A 15,171-nucleotide genomic window follows, 5' to 3' on the forward strand; every position below is an offset into this window, starting at 1 on the left:
TATTTAAAACCATGAAATTAGGTGAAGTAACTGCAAAAACGAGGATGGGGAGAAGGGACAAGATCAGATGCTTGATTCCTTGGACACTAGTATTTAAAGATTGATGTGATGGGAAAGAATCAGCAAATGGAATTGCAAAGTGAAGCAATTCACTGTGAAGTGGGAGGTGAACTAAATGTGAGTGATGTCCTGGGACCAAGAAAAGGAAGTTTTTCAAAAAGCAGAGCTTCATCAATTTGGTCTAATGCCCATGTAGATCAGGAAAGGTAGAAGATGACCATTGACCATCGGATTTAGTAACATGAAAGTCATTGGCGACTCTAAGAAAGATATAAATATACTACACACACATGCACATATATATGCATATATATATAGAATACATATATACACTTTATATTGTGTAGTTTTAAAGAATATATTATACATACTACTATAGGGTAATACATATTATATAGAATATGTGTATGTGTAAAAGTGTGTGTGTGTTAGTCTAGAGATGTGTTTACATCTTCCTATTTAGAAGTGCAATAATATAGCAGATGGTTCTTAAACCTTCATAAATTTCTTTCAGAAACATTTATCTTTTTATAATGATGGACAAATGTTTAGGAAATACAGAAAAATTATAAAGAAGGAAATTAATCCATACTGCAGTGCCAGTAGATAACCACATTTATTTTTTTCTGTGCCGACATATACACATATGCAGATAGATGAGGCGAGGTTGTGGGGTAGGTAGGTAATAGATGGGGAGGTGTCTGAGGATGTATATATAGTGTCTGTGTTATATAAATGAAATGTACTGTACACATACACTATTATGCTTAATGTCATATTCTCACATCAGTAGAAGTCTTTATGTTAATACTATTTTATAGAAGTCAATGATTCTTAATAAATAAAGCACAAATCAGCATATATATATAAGCATAACTAACCCAACAAACATCACTTGATGGGCTAAATTTTTCTTCTGAGTTATATTAATAAAAGTCAGCATTCTGTATATGTACCGATAAATTCATTATTTATCACTTTTCTTACTCTGTTAATCCCCCACAGATCATATTTCAGCCTTTAGAAAATTAGCTGCCATATAACCAGAGACATAACTAAGTGCAGAGTTCCATGAATAACAAAGTGGTCAGTCACAAACCTATGAGCCTGAAACTTAGTCATTTGCAAGGGAACTTTTACTGCCCCCCTTTCTGGGACTTGGGAACATACCAGCAGGCAGCAGTGCAGTCTCAAATACCTCTCTGGACCCTACTTACCTTAAACTTGGCTGTACTTGGCAATTGTTAACTCAGGCCAGTTGTTATCAACTAGAAGTGATTTTGAGCCCAGGAGACATTTGGCAGTGTCTGAAGGCATTTGGGATTACCATAACTGGGGAAGGAAGTACTACTGGCATCTAATAGGTAGTAGCCAAAGATTCTGCTGATTGTCCTGTACTACATAGGACAGCCCTCCGTAACAAAGAATTATCAGGCCCCAAATATCAGATTGAGAAAGTGTTAGTTATACACTCCGAGTATAGGGGATCCCTGGGTGGCTCAGTGGTTCGGCGCCTGCCTTTGGCCCAGGGCGCGATCCTGGAGTCCCGGGATCAAGTCCCGCATCGGGCTCCCGGCATGGAGCCTGCTTCTCCCTCTGCCTGTGTCTCTGCCTCTCTATCCCCTATCTCTGTCTCTATCTCCCTCTATCTGTGTCTATCATAAATAAATAAATCTTTAAAAAAAAATACACTCTGGGTATAGGCTGACCCCGGGTGGGTGCTCGGGCATGTGGGCATCCATCCTGGGCCTGGCTCGAGGAACCTCATGGAGTTTGTATCTGGAGACATGGCCTCTCCAGTGGCAAAAAATAAGAAATGATAAAAAAAAAAAAAAAAAAAAAAAAGAGGAATGAAACTCACAAGATTTCCTTTCTTATGCCAGCCTTGTATCTGGATTTCTCCCCTCTCTGGATAACTGGAGTGGAAAAAGCAAGGAGTACTCCTGGCACAGTGTGGAAAGAGCTCTTGTCTGAAAGATAGGAAGCAAGGGAGGATCCAAAGCATAGCTGTTTCATTGCCTTTGGGCTCATCCTGTCCCTAAGGTCCTGCATTTGGGGCATTTAGGAGGCCTTAATACAACTCTTCTACAAAATGTTGTCTGGCAAGATTTGAGCTTAATTTTTAGAGTTCCTAGTTGAAGCAAGATTATTGGAGGAAGGCATTCAGCATATTGATTTTTTTTGTACATTAGGTAAAGAGACATTTATTTCTAATAGAGGAAATGGCTATGTTAACTACTATAATGGCTTCCTTCACCATTGGGTGAATAGCAATAATAATTTGCTATTATTAGAATCCACTAATTATGGCTTGAGCCTGATATAGGATAAGAAAGATATAAAGCATAACTATATTTGAGTAGAGAATGTGAAATTGCATGATGTCTTACTATCATTGTGGGACTTGGTCTTGGAATTTCTTGTGACTAGACCAAGTCATAGTGGTTCACAGAGGTTGAGACATAGCATAGCAGTTAAGAGTCTGACACAGGAACCACACTGCCTGGACCTCACAAAGGTCCAACACTGTCAAGTCTTATGGAGTGTAAGCATGGTACTTCCCTTCTGTGCATTTCAGTCTCCTTATCTTTTAAATGGGCATGATAATATTCTTCATAGAGTTGTTATGAAGAGTATTAATATGTGTAAAGCACTTAAAACCATTGTAAGCCACTAGATTGTTTTTGTTTTTCTATTTCTGGCTGTAAAGTATCAGGGACTTAAAAGAGGAACCCTCTTGCACTGTTGGTAGGAATGCAAACTGATGCAGCCACTCTGGAAAATAGTATGGAGTTAAAAATAGAACTACACTATGATCCAGCAATTATACTACTAGGGATTTACCCAAAGAATTAGAAAATACTAATTCAAAGGGATAAATGTTTATAGCAGCTTTATCTACAGTAGCCAAATCGTAGAAACAGCCCAAATGTCCAACGACTGCTGAATGGTTGAAGAAGATATAGTACATATGTACAATGGAATATTAGGCACAAAAAAGAAAGAAGTCTTGCCATTTGCAATGACTTAAATGGAGCTAGAGGGTATTATGCTAAGTGAAATAAGTCAGAGAAAGACAAATGCCAAATGATTTCACTCATAAATAGAATCTAAGAAAACAAATGAGCAAAGGGAAAAGGAAACAGAGAGAGAGAGGGACAAACCAAGAAACAGACTCTTAACTATACAGAAAAAACTGATGGTTACTGGGCGGGGGCGGGGGGAGGTGAGTGTGGGGATGTGTGAAATAGATGACGGGGATTAAGGAGAGCACTTGTTATGATGAGCACTGGATGTTGTATGGAAGTGTTGAATCACTACACTGTTCCCTTGAAATTAATATATCACTGTACATTAACTGGAATTAAAATAAAAACTTAAAAAAATAAAATAACACATACACATAAATGAAAAGATAGCCATAACATCACTTCGTTTCTATTTTGTTTTTACCACACATGTAATAAATGAAAGGTGTTGGTACAAATAGTGATTGTCAATCTTAATTAAACATAGTTGCCAAAGAAATTGGATTTCATTACAGAATAAAGTGGTCTGAAGATATTACTCAAGCAAAATTTGCCCTTGTGTCATTTTGTCTCTGGTAGATAAAAAAGCCAGTGAAGCTTCTAGTCTTTCTCTAAAATGGTGTTCACAAACTTCTAGGAAGAACAGCTGTTCTTTAATTTGTTCTTTAATTCAGTGGAACTTTATTAGACTAAAATTAACCAAACCCCAGAGAGACCTGGAAACGTAAATGATTATCAAATGTTACGGATTCTAAATAGGACATTCTGGAAGACAAAGATGAAGGCTAACAATTTACATTTCATATTTAACTAAGGCATTCCCACAGAAAAAAAAAGACAGCTAATTTGAATCAAATAATGGGATGTTTCTTAGATAATAATATAATGAGTTACTTAAAAGAACTAACTAGTAATGGGTTTATTAAATCAAGCAAAAAAGTTTCATTTCGTTAAAACCACCTATTGTCAAAAATTTTATAGCTAACTTCATTTACAATGAAATTAAATGAAGGAACTACTTCTTTCAAGGTAGACACTGGTTTTCTCTATTTTGGTAGGAGTTGAAAATACTAGGTCAGTGGGTCTGACTATGATCAGCCTCTTAATCCTGTTTTAATTATGGGTTCTTTGCTACTTCTGATTTTACAGTTGTTATTTGGTGACTGACATTCAGGCATTCACAGTAATTTTTAAAATATGCAATTTTACATAAGAGTCCCTCAAAGTGACCCTAAGATGAGAGTTTCTAGACATAATTACAGAGAGGAAGGAACTACCGACCTACAGTGAGTTGAAGGTTTCTAGGGCTATCTCATTTTCAAATTTTCCAGTTAAACACTGTGGCTGAGTTTCATGTTTCTGCTAGCTTGAGAGGGATGCAGAAGGGACACCTGGAAAGATTATCATGTGGAAAGCACTTTTCTGTTCTCGCTGCTGTATATTTGAAAATATCAGGGGCCAAATATGATTAACCTTATGCCTCTCTCTAGAAACTTGAACCCTAAGTGTGCCTGCTGCTTCCGTACTCTGTTACTCTGTATTTTTTTGAGAACAGCTGTGCTTGTGGCTAGGTGTCATTTGGCAAAGAGGACACAAATATTTGTCGTATCTTATCGTTTTTATTTAGGTTCAAAATCTGATTGCCAGTGAGTGATACTACCGAAGAAGCAAGCCTAAGGCATTAACTGGACAAAACGAAGTTTAATTCAACGATACTCATGTTAAATCACATTTCCCTAAATAATAATAAGATAACATTTTTTTTCAGTGCCTTGTATCCAATTGACAATCTTGATCAATAACATTGTTTCCATGGTAAATCATCTCTTTTCAATTATATAAGCCAAATATTTCCCCCTAATTTTAGCATGTTTTTGCACTAAGCCCTGTTTCTTCATCTGTAAAATGAAGACATTAAGATCACATTATCTCTCAGGTCTTTTCTGGTATCGAAGATCCCTTAAGTAATATCCAGCCTCTTTGGTTATTGAGACTGTTCTGCTGAATTTTCAAATATTAACAGGATGGCATGATTCCACCTAGCTAAAGGATCCTCTCTGGTGACCATGAGCAAATATGACTCCCAAGAATTCTTCAACCACCCATGGACACGGTGGTAGCCCCTTGTAGAAAGAGGAGACCAGCCTGTTAGAGGTCCAGTCATCCTGTCTTGCCAACTGCATCTGTGTTTGGCCATCTGGGTGTAAACGCTAATCTGCTTTCTTCTCTCCACCCTTTCCATGTGCACGTGAACAGAAAGGAGAACCTGACTGCTATGCACTCTCCTTGGAAACAACCGAGCAACTCACATTCGAGATCCCCCTGAATGACTCAGGTTCTGCTGGTCTTGGTGTGAGCTTAAAAGGGAACAAGTCTCGAGAATCTGGAACAGACTTGGGAATCTTTATCAAATCCATCATCCACGGAGGTGCTGCTTTTAAGGTCAGTAGGACTAATGTTTGCATGTCAGTGTGAAGGTGCTTGAGATGTGGCTGTTTGGTTGGAGACTGGGTGGAGAAAGTGTCTGAAGACCTGAGACCACCAGGTTCTCCTGCAGATGCAGCAAGGGTATGCGTGAACACATCTGAGCAACAGTTGTGTGTGTTCACACTCTCTGTGGTCAGTTTTATTTCCTGGACATTGTTCTCTAAAGCCATCATGATTAATATTCTTTCTCCCATTCCTTTTATTACTCTGTTAGGATTCCTCTGGATTTGTAACCTGACAGAGTTGAACCTAAAAATACACTCAGAAAAACAAAACTAAAAACAAGTCAACATGAAGGCAGCAAATAAGGAAATTGCTCTTGCAAGAATGAAGCTCAGTGGAGCCTGAGAGTGATCGTAGTATAAATTAAAGGTCATTGATCACATTATATGCACTTGGAGATAGCCATGGAGCTAGGAATGCATGCTTGCCTTTGAACTTGGAAGAGCTTATAGATTTCCAGGAAAAAAAGAGAATATGATTCTGCCTTTTTTACATTGGGGTGAGCAGTGTGATCATTGCTATGAACATAATGTAATGGTTAACTAGATTGCCTGGGTTCTAATCCAGCTTCATCCCCGTGTGCTCCAGCTAGCGCACCATTGCTAGCCATGTGGAATGTGGGCGAGGAACGTGACCTGCAGTGCTCTCCTTTCTTCATCTCTGGAGTGCACATAATAGGTCATGCCTAATTCAAATGTCCTAAGGATTAAATTAACACACACACAGATTAAAACAGCAAAGTGATTAGAGAGGGAGGAAAACGTTTGTGCTTATTACCAGCCATCCTTCCCACCACCATCATGTCATGCCATGCCAAGTGACTTGAGTTTGAATCCTACCCAGACCACTCTCACTTGCTGTCGATGTGGGCAAGTTCCTTGCCTCAATATACCTCAGTTTCCTTATTTGTAAGATTAATAGACCCTACCTCCTGGTGTTCTTAGGAGGACTAAGAGAGATACTGTATGTGTATTACCCAGCACAGTGCCCATGATAAACTTTCAACAAATGTTAGCCATTTAAAACTAACCTGATGTTAATCACATGTGACTCCCACTAAACAAAAGCCAAAAAGGCCTATGTAGAGTTTACAGGAGCATCTCTGGTCCTAGAATCCTGGCTTTGTTGAAGCATTTATCTTTTCTCACTTATCATTCCATGTTTGTTTCAGACCTAGACACTGAGCTAATGCCTTTTTCCTTGGGAAATAAGAAATTCATTGTGGGTAGACAACTTTCTAATGTACTCTTTGGATCAGTTCATTTCTTTTTTTGCATAATAACTGATGACAGGATTTCAGTAACATGCATCAGTAGACCTTTATGCCCCTCACGGCTCTGCAGGACAGCTCAAGGGGCTGTGATTCAGGCTGCTGTGTCTCTGTCACGCCATACATCTATACGTATGAGTGTCCTCCAAGTACCTCACCTGCCTCCTGGACCAGCAGACTAGCTGGAGCATGTTTTTCTCATGCTCTGGGGTGGCAGAGGGCCAGCAGCAAAGAGTGAAACCTTTTAAATCCTAGGCACACAATCTTTCCACTCACACATATACACATGCACGTGTACAGGTGCGCCTCAACCAAAGCAGTCATGTGGGTGAATCCAAGGCCAAGGGGTGAAAAAAAACCCCACAGTCTGCCCATGATGAGGCTGTGGCAAAGGTGTGAATACAGAGAAAGGTGGCAAATTGGGGCCAATTGTTCAGTCTGTCAGACTCTCCAATCTGGCTCAGATATGTAGAACCAGGAGCAAAGGGAAAATAATGGTAGTAATGACAACAGCAGAGATTAGCCTTCATTGTGCTTAGTGCTTAATGTACGCTGGGTGCCGTGATAAGTACTTTAGGTGGATTCTCTAATTTTATTCTTCACATTTACACTGGATTGTTATCGTGTCATTCCATCAGAGGGAAATTGCAGATTATAACGGCCAGTGCCTCTCCTATAGTCACATAGCCAGGAATTGCTTAAACTAAGATTTGAACCCAGGCAGTCTGACTTCAGATCCTGAGCCACACTGCACTGCAATGAATCCTCCTTCATCTCATCCATTGATATTCCCAGAGATCAGGGACTGTTACCCTGGAGTTGTCTGGTATCATGCTTGTCATCCTTAGCCAAGCCATCTAAGCATGTGCTATGTTTAAGGATGAGTCTTGGTCATGTTTGTGGATACCAGATTGATATTATTCTTCTTATATTTAATGACAGTTCTGTTTGCAGAATTTATTCCAAATAAAATTGGAACTGAAATGATTTTTTGGAAATTAAAAGCAAACATCTTAGTTTTTTTATGGGCAATAACTTAAGCTCAAGCAGATATTGGAGAACAGGTTTAATATGTATATCCATGTTTGTGTAAGTGAACATCTCCTTACCTAAGCAGTTTCTAACAGTCCTATTTCTTGAAGAAAGATTTCACTTTCCATTTATGTAAATTTCTTTCCTGACACTGGTTTGCTGAGTCAGACAATCACACCACTAAAAACCACTGGACAGCATATTTATAGCTGATCTTAAACAGTAAGAGGCATCAATCATGAATTCAGCCTTATTGTGAATGTTAGTGTCCATTTGTCTTGTTTACTTTTTTGCCGTGTAGGAAACTAAGCTTAGCTCACAGGAAATCTGATTAACCAGAAAAAGAGAGAGAGGAAGAAAGTATCTTTCTCTTCTGCTGCTGCTGTGCCAATAATCTACTGTTACTCTTCAGAAAATTGCCACCTGTTCTGTGATTCAGGATTATGTCTTACAAAAATTGTTTTGAGACTTTGTTCCTGTCCCTGTTCAGAAGATGCAAATGTAACAGACTGCAGTGTCCCTGGGGCAAAGGGGAGATAAGCATGGGGAACATCCACTTTAGCATCTGGCCCTAGGTTTTTACGTAGAATCAACAAAATCAACAAAAGAGCACGATCTCTTTCTCCTGGCCCTTCATACCACTAATTGGTTCTCAAGGTGTTTTTCCCTTTGGGGAAGGTGGATTCTTGAACACTAAACTACTTTGAAAAGTATGACCAGATTCCTCCTGTGGATTCTGTAGGCTCTCTGCTCCTGGAGCTACTGTTGGTATAACCAAAGATAGGCTAGATGCAAAACCCCGAACCACTATGAGACTGTGATTGTAATTGAGAGCCTCTTTTCTCTCTCTCTCTCTCTCTCTCTCTCTCTCTCTCTCTCTCTCTCTCTCCCCTTTTACTTATCTCTTGGGCTACTGCTTTCTATCATTTCCTGTCTTGAGTTATTTCTAATGGAGATGTAAATCTCTATTTTGGAAATAAAAGCATCTCGGATATTCTAGGATTCCCTCTTGGAAGTGAATGCCTCTCACTCTAGGGGCAAACTGAACAATATTTGTACTCTGAATAGAGTTATCCAAATGCTTAATCTCAATATATTTATTTATTTATTTATTTATTTAAAGATTTTACTTATTTATTCATGAGAGACAGAGAGAGAGAGAGAGAGAGAGAGGCAGAGACACAGGCAGAGGGAGAAGCAGGCTTCAATCCTCATCCCGGGTCTCCAGGATCACACGCTGGGCCAAAGGTGGCGCTAAACCGCTGAGCCACCCAGGCTGCCCTCATTAATATTTCAATTCCAGTCTGCGTATCAAGAAGTAAATCCCAGAAATTCTTCCCTGCTTGTGTGAGGACACACTTGCCATTTCAGACCACGTCAGCCCACGAAGTTCTTTGCAGACCCTTCTAAAGCTTCACTTTGAGCTATACTTTTCAGTGTACAAAGTGACCAGTGACCTCAGTAGCCAAATACGAGTATTGATGCTAGTTTGCTTAAACAGTAACAGGCATTACATGTTTGTAGTTTCATTTTAGTTTCTGTCATCCTTACTAGACATTTGCTGCTGGAGTACAGTGTAATTGCTTCCAGAACCAGAATATGCTGGATATAAGTTTATGGGTTTAACTTCTTATGAACAAGAACTAAGTGGCATTATGAGGTTCTTGAGGATGCTTTTCTAAAATTTCAATTGTGTGATTGGAATTTAAAGTGAATATGGTGGTGTAGTTACTGTTAAATGCAAGGGAATATTGTTTTTCTTGCAGTTAGAAAAAAGTACCTTGAGAAAAATACTCTCCTTTTCTCAAACCCACATAAAAATTAACTTTTCCTTTCCTCCAATAAAGCACTCACAAAGTCTTGACAATCAATTTGAAGACCTTCAATATTGTCATCCTCATTGGCTAAACATTTTGAATTCTGAGATCAGTGGTTTTCTTTTGCTTTGATTTTCATTAATTACAGTAACTGAAATGTTTCAAGAGAAAATGCACTTTTATATCTATTAATTATAATAACTTAAGCTGCTTATTTCTCTTAGTTTTCTACCTTGAAAACCACTTTTAGGAAAAACATAGCTATAATAGTGATATTGTTAAACAATTGAGATAGAATATTACTATGCTGTAGTAAGAATAAAATCTCATGGAGTCTGTTATATTAATTCTGAATGACATTTTTTATTTGAATATACAGACTTTGGGAGTAGAATATGTCCTACTGAAACCTTGAAATAATAAGGTAAAAATTAAAATTTTAAGGTAATTTTTGCTAAGGAAAAAAATGTCATGTATCAGATTATTTAAGGTCTCTAAAATGGAGAGAATGGATTTAAGAATAGCTGTTATTCTCTAGAAAATTAATTAGCCAGGTTTGTGCTTAATAAATACTACTTGATGATGATGAAATTAAATGAAAGAAAAATGCCTGACATAGCTAATTGCAAATGCATGCACTCAGAATATGAAATAGACATAATTTAAGTAATTTGATTCTGGTGTGCTTCAGAAATTTGGAATACTCCCTCCGAGAAATACAGAATTTCACAATCTACACTATTTAGTTTGAGGTAAAATAAAAAATATCTAATACAAGCAATCTCCCTATTTTAAAATGTGAATTTTTAGAGTGAGTATACACAGCTCTAGAATTTCTGGGAACACAGTGCTTGATCCTAAATCTTCCTTCATGTCTCTTCATAATCTCAAACAGTTAACAGTATCCAGGCTCCTCAACAAGAGTCCAGTAGGAGTTCCCAGAGTGAGTCATTTCCAACTCCATTTCTACTGGTATCTATAAATCATGTGGTTGATCTATAATTAATGAATTCAAGGGAAGATAAAAGGGACAGCTTTTAAGGAACTCCAATGTTAAATGATTTCTTCAACCACCCATTTTTCTTGAAATTGATAATGTTTTCTGCTGCTGGAAAATTCTAACAATTGTTACCAGCAGTCATGTCTTCCAGATTTTTACCTCTGACCAAAGGACTCCACGGGCCAAGGATGTCAGTAGCTTCATTGTAGGTCTTCAACTGTTAGAAGCCAAACTCTGACATTTCATCTTGACCACAAAAAGTATGATACATCTTATGAACATCTTTTTTTTTTTTTTTCATCTTATGAACATCTAAAAGCAGGAACTTTGCCTGGAAAAACTGATAATCACTGTGTATCCAATGAGAATTTTACCTTAAAAAATGAAATTATTTACTTAAACACGAGAAAATATTTATCAGTTGTTATGTAAATTATTTTAACTGTTTTCCTTTTATTAAGAAAGCCAGAAGTGTTGGCATATGTTAATTCAGATAGTCAGGCTCATCATTTAATGGGTTTTCTCCAGTTGCAACTATTTTATAAAGATGAACTGTAACATTATTTTTTAAAATCTTGCAATACCAGCATCAGTCGTTGCTTTTCTAGCTGATCTTTATCACTTACACATTTTTATTTCATACATGGAAATTCAAATAAGCAATCCATACCATGCCAGGTATAATTTTGGAAACCTACATCATATTGAAGTGTATTTTGGACTCCATGATTGTCTCTGTGAGCTGAAAGAAATTGTAAGAATTGGTAGCCTTAATCAAAAAGGAAATTACAATCTGAAAAGTTGTTATACTATGATGATACTTTGACTCTGAAAAGGTACCTTTCACCTGTAAAGCCATATTCACTTTATTATGGGTATTTATAGAATAGATATATGTTCTATATATATAGAAAGAATTAATTTATACTCATATATATTTATTATGTATTTACAATACTTATCACATATATTTATTCATATATATATTCACATATATATGTATATTCATAACATGGTCCAAGCTTTGTTCTTGGCACTTTGCTTTGGACCCATTTTTCCAGTGACCAGACTTTAAGCAATTTTAGCACAAACCAGAGTATAATTCTTTTTTTGTTAATTAAATAAGATGATTTTAAGTTGAAAAGGCCTCTGGTTAGGCACTCATGACACAATCTCCTTAACTCCTATAAAACAACATATGCCTTAATAAGCTTTTTTTATCCAGTTTCCTAGGCCAACGTAAACCAGAAACAGAAAATCAGGAAGGAGATAGGAATATATGGAGAGGGAGCTGAAATGACAGGAAGCAGAAGTGTCAGATAAGCACAAAATGCTATTACGGCATTAGTAGGCCAGTGAATATTTGTGATAACTCTGTTGGTGCTTCTCAAGCTTTTTTGCTGAGGAATTCTAAGACTCGGTCGGGAATGACTAGAGTAGAGCCTATAATTGGGAGATATTTATGCCCTACATTTTTTTCCAGAGGGAGTTTAAAATGAAAGAATCATAATACATTTTGAAAGTATTAGGATGCTTTTGATTATATATATTCTGATGCTCTAAATAATATTCTTCAGTTATCTTTGGCAAAAACACTTTCAAATACCACAAATACAGAGTAAATGGTAGGTTGCTAAGACTTTACCAGTTCGCCACATCAAAATGGAGTGAAGTTTTTAAAACAATACTGAATTAAATGAGTAAATTTAAATTTAACAGTAGTTGAGGAAGTGGGCCAGTACACAGAAAGGAATCAAGCTTTTAGAAGTCTGAAGGTTCTGCGAACATGTGCTGGCATATTCAGGCCTGCCTGGGCTCATGTATCTCTCATAGTCACATTTTGTCTATAAACCATTTGTTCATTGTGGATGAAACTTACCCCAGGTCCAGAACACCCAAATGAAAGATTTTTCAAGTGACTTCATTTTAGCCTGAACTTCTTGAACATCTATAGTGAGTTTGCAATATACAGTAGCTTGGAGATAGGGAATTCAAAGCAATTCATTCCATAGTCTAAGAAGCTGGTGACATAAGTTAAAAATATAAACAACTCTAGTATGATAAAGATGTGGTATATGAGCATTAAAGATCCTAATTGTTGAGATGATGGAGCAATTAATTCTGCCTATGAAGAAATCTATGAATGGAAGGCAGTTGCTGAGCCTTGTTCTGAAGGATAGATAAACATTCAGTGGAAGAGCAGGAATGCAAAGGACATTTTGGACAGAAGGAGAAATATGGACTATGTCTCCACAGTGTATACTCCAGAATACAATTTCTTGTCCTTGGAAAATAAAACTCTTACTTGGGGAGAATTGGTCCTGTTCATGTTGGTTGAAATTGCATTGGGACAGATGATGTAAAATGTTGATTAATGTAGGTAGATATTCTTCAGGACAAGAACTTACATGCTTCTGGTCTTATCAACTTTCTTGATTTTAAAAATTATACCTTAAAATCTTGATTTTTTTTTTCTTTTCCTTTCACTGCTGTTGTTTTTCAACGAAGTCAAATGATTTCAATGTGGAATGCAGTTCTTTTTGAGCTTGGATTTTTTTTTTTTTCTTTTTTCAGAAATATGGTAGGCAGATGTTGTCATGGAATGATTTTAGGTCTTGTGAAGGATTTGTTCAGGACAATCCTTTCCCTCAATCAGGTGTCATCTTGCTTGGAGTCCCAGCCCACTCCAGGGAAATCCTGCTCTGCCGTCTGAAGTCAGGCTTTGGGGTTTGGGCTCCGGGTGTTGATAATATCCCAGAAGGCTTTACTGAGGGCCCCATTAGAAACATGCAGAGGCAGGAGCCGACATCTGCTCATGATTAATCCTCTCAACACCCTGGCCTAATGCGGACTGGCCTTGGGCTCTAGCCAGCTCCTCCCGAGAAAGCCAGCCCTCTCCCTCATGCTTGTTTCATGTCTTGCAGAGGCCAGGTCTTCGCTTATGCTTTCTTACTCTCCCCTCTGTGTTTGTGAGAACTTTAGAGGTAAAGGGGCCTTACAAAGAATTGGTCCAAAGAGGTGGATTAAGCCATGCAGTGTCACAGGTAATCATGGTAATGATAGTAGTACCCAGGCATCATTGACCACAACAGGTGCTAAAATACAAGGTCACTAGACCCCTGAAAATCATGGATATACTTCAGCGGGTACATGGAACATTCTACAAAGTATATGACTGCCCACGTTACAAATAATTGTCTGCTCCAAATGTGCAGCTGGGGAGAAACTGTGGTGTGAATATTTGTTTTTAAGAGGTGAGAATCTGTAGCCTTTATTAGATTCTCAAAGGAGTCTAAGAGTCCATAAAAGTAAGAATCACTAGCAAAAAAGTTGGAAACATGGCCTTCAGTGTATTCCAGTCCTAGCTCAAATCTACTTTAGAAATGTGACTTGTAAAAAAGAAAATGTGACATGGAGGCTGAATTCTTGTTTCTTAATGAGGGCAACAGTCCCCCATGTATAGGATTGCTGTAAAGATTAAATTGTCTAGTACACATAATGAATTTAGCACAATGGCTATCCAAAGAAGAAACTCATTAAATAACTATTGTCATTAATAATTGTAGCGTCTCTAAGCATCTCTAGAACTCTGATTTTAGAAGAAACATAGCACAACATCTACATCTGACTCCGAGACAAGGACACTTAGCCATGCCCATAACCTTGACAAATCACTTTTTCTCTTTTAGTCTCTACTTCTATATCTCTTAAATAGTGGAGAGTGGTATTTCTTTCATAGGGTCATTGTGAGAAAAAATGAGAGAGCATATATAAAATATTTGACCAAGGACTGGCCTATATTAGGTGCTCAGTAAAAGTGAGATGTAACACTCAAACATCTTATCTCCTAGTCCACTCATCCTATTGCATTAGAACTGGGTTAGGGCTCATGAGATTTGAAGCAATCCCAGGACATGGAAAAGACCTAAATCTTGTACCAGTTTTTATTTGCCCTACAGTGTCCTAAGGAAGTTACTTTTTATCTTTATTCTGTTCTCCTGCCTCTTTGGGGAACTTCCTTTATTCACCTCTGGCTTGAGGATGGATAGAGTCAGTTATCAGGGGTGGCCAGAGATGAAGAGTATGGTTGCCAGAGGTGAGGAGTCTTGTTAGTTAGGGATCTGATGGCAGTAATATAGGAAGGAAAGTGTCTTAGTCTGTTCGGGCTGCATTAGCAGACCACCATAGACTGAGTGGCTTATAGAAAACAAGTTTATCTCTCCCAGCTGTGGGGGCTGAACTCTAATATCAAGGCACCATCAGATTCAGTGTCTATTGAGAGCCCTTTACGGTTGACAGCCGTCTGCTTGCTGTACCCTCACATGGCAGAGGAGGGGAGGGATCTCTCCCAGGCCTGTTTTATATGGGCACTAATCCCATTCATGAGGGTTCCATCCTAATAACCTCACTTATTTGGAACATATGTATTTGGAAGAGGGGCTGGGGATGAGGGACACCAACATTCCATCTATA

The 15,171-nt window shown here is 37.9% G+C and overlaps 1 protein-coding gene across 7 annotated transcripts in view; it reads left to right on the forward strand.

Annotated features, from left to right (window-relative positions):
• PARD3B (par-3 family cell polarity regulator beta) overlaps positions 1–15,171 on the forward strand; it is a 981,548-nt gene that overhangs the window by 563,170 nt on the left and 403,207 nt on the right. For all 7 annotated transcript variants that reach the window (XM_049106749.1, XM_049106751.1, XM_049106755.1 and 4 more), the window contains one exon: positions 5,346–5,531. In XM_049106749.1, coding sequence (XP_048962706.1) covers positions 5,346–5,531 — 186 coding nt within the window. The remainder of the gene's footprint in view (positions 1–5,345; positions 5,532–15,171) is intronic.

The sequence above is a fragment of the Canis lupus genome, chromosome 37 (assembly GCF_003254725.2).
Source record: "Canis lupus dingo isolate Sandy chromosome 37, ASM325472v2, whole genome shotgun sequence".
NCBI lineage: Eukaryota > Metazoa > Chordata > Mammalia > Carnivora > Canidae > Canis > Canis lupus.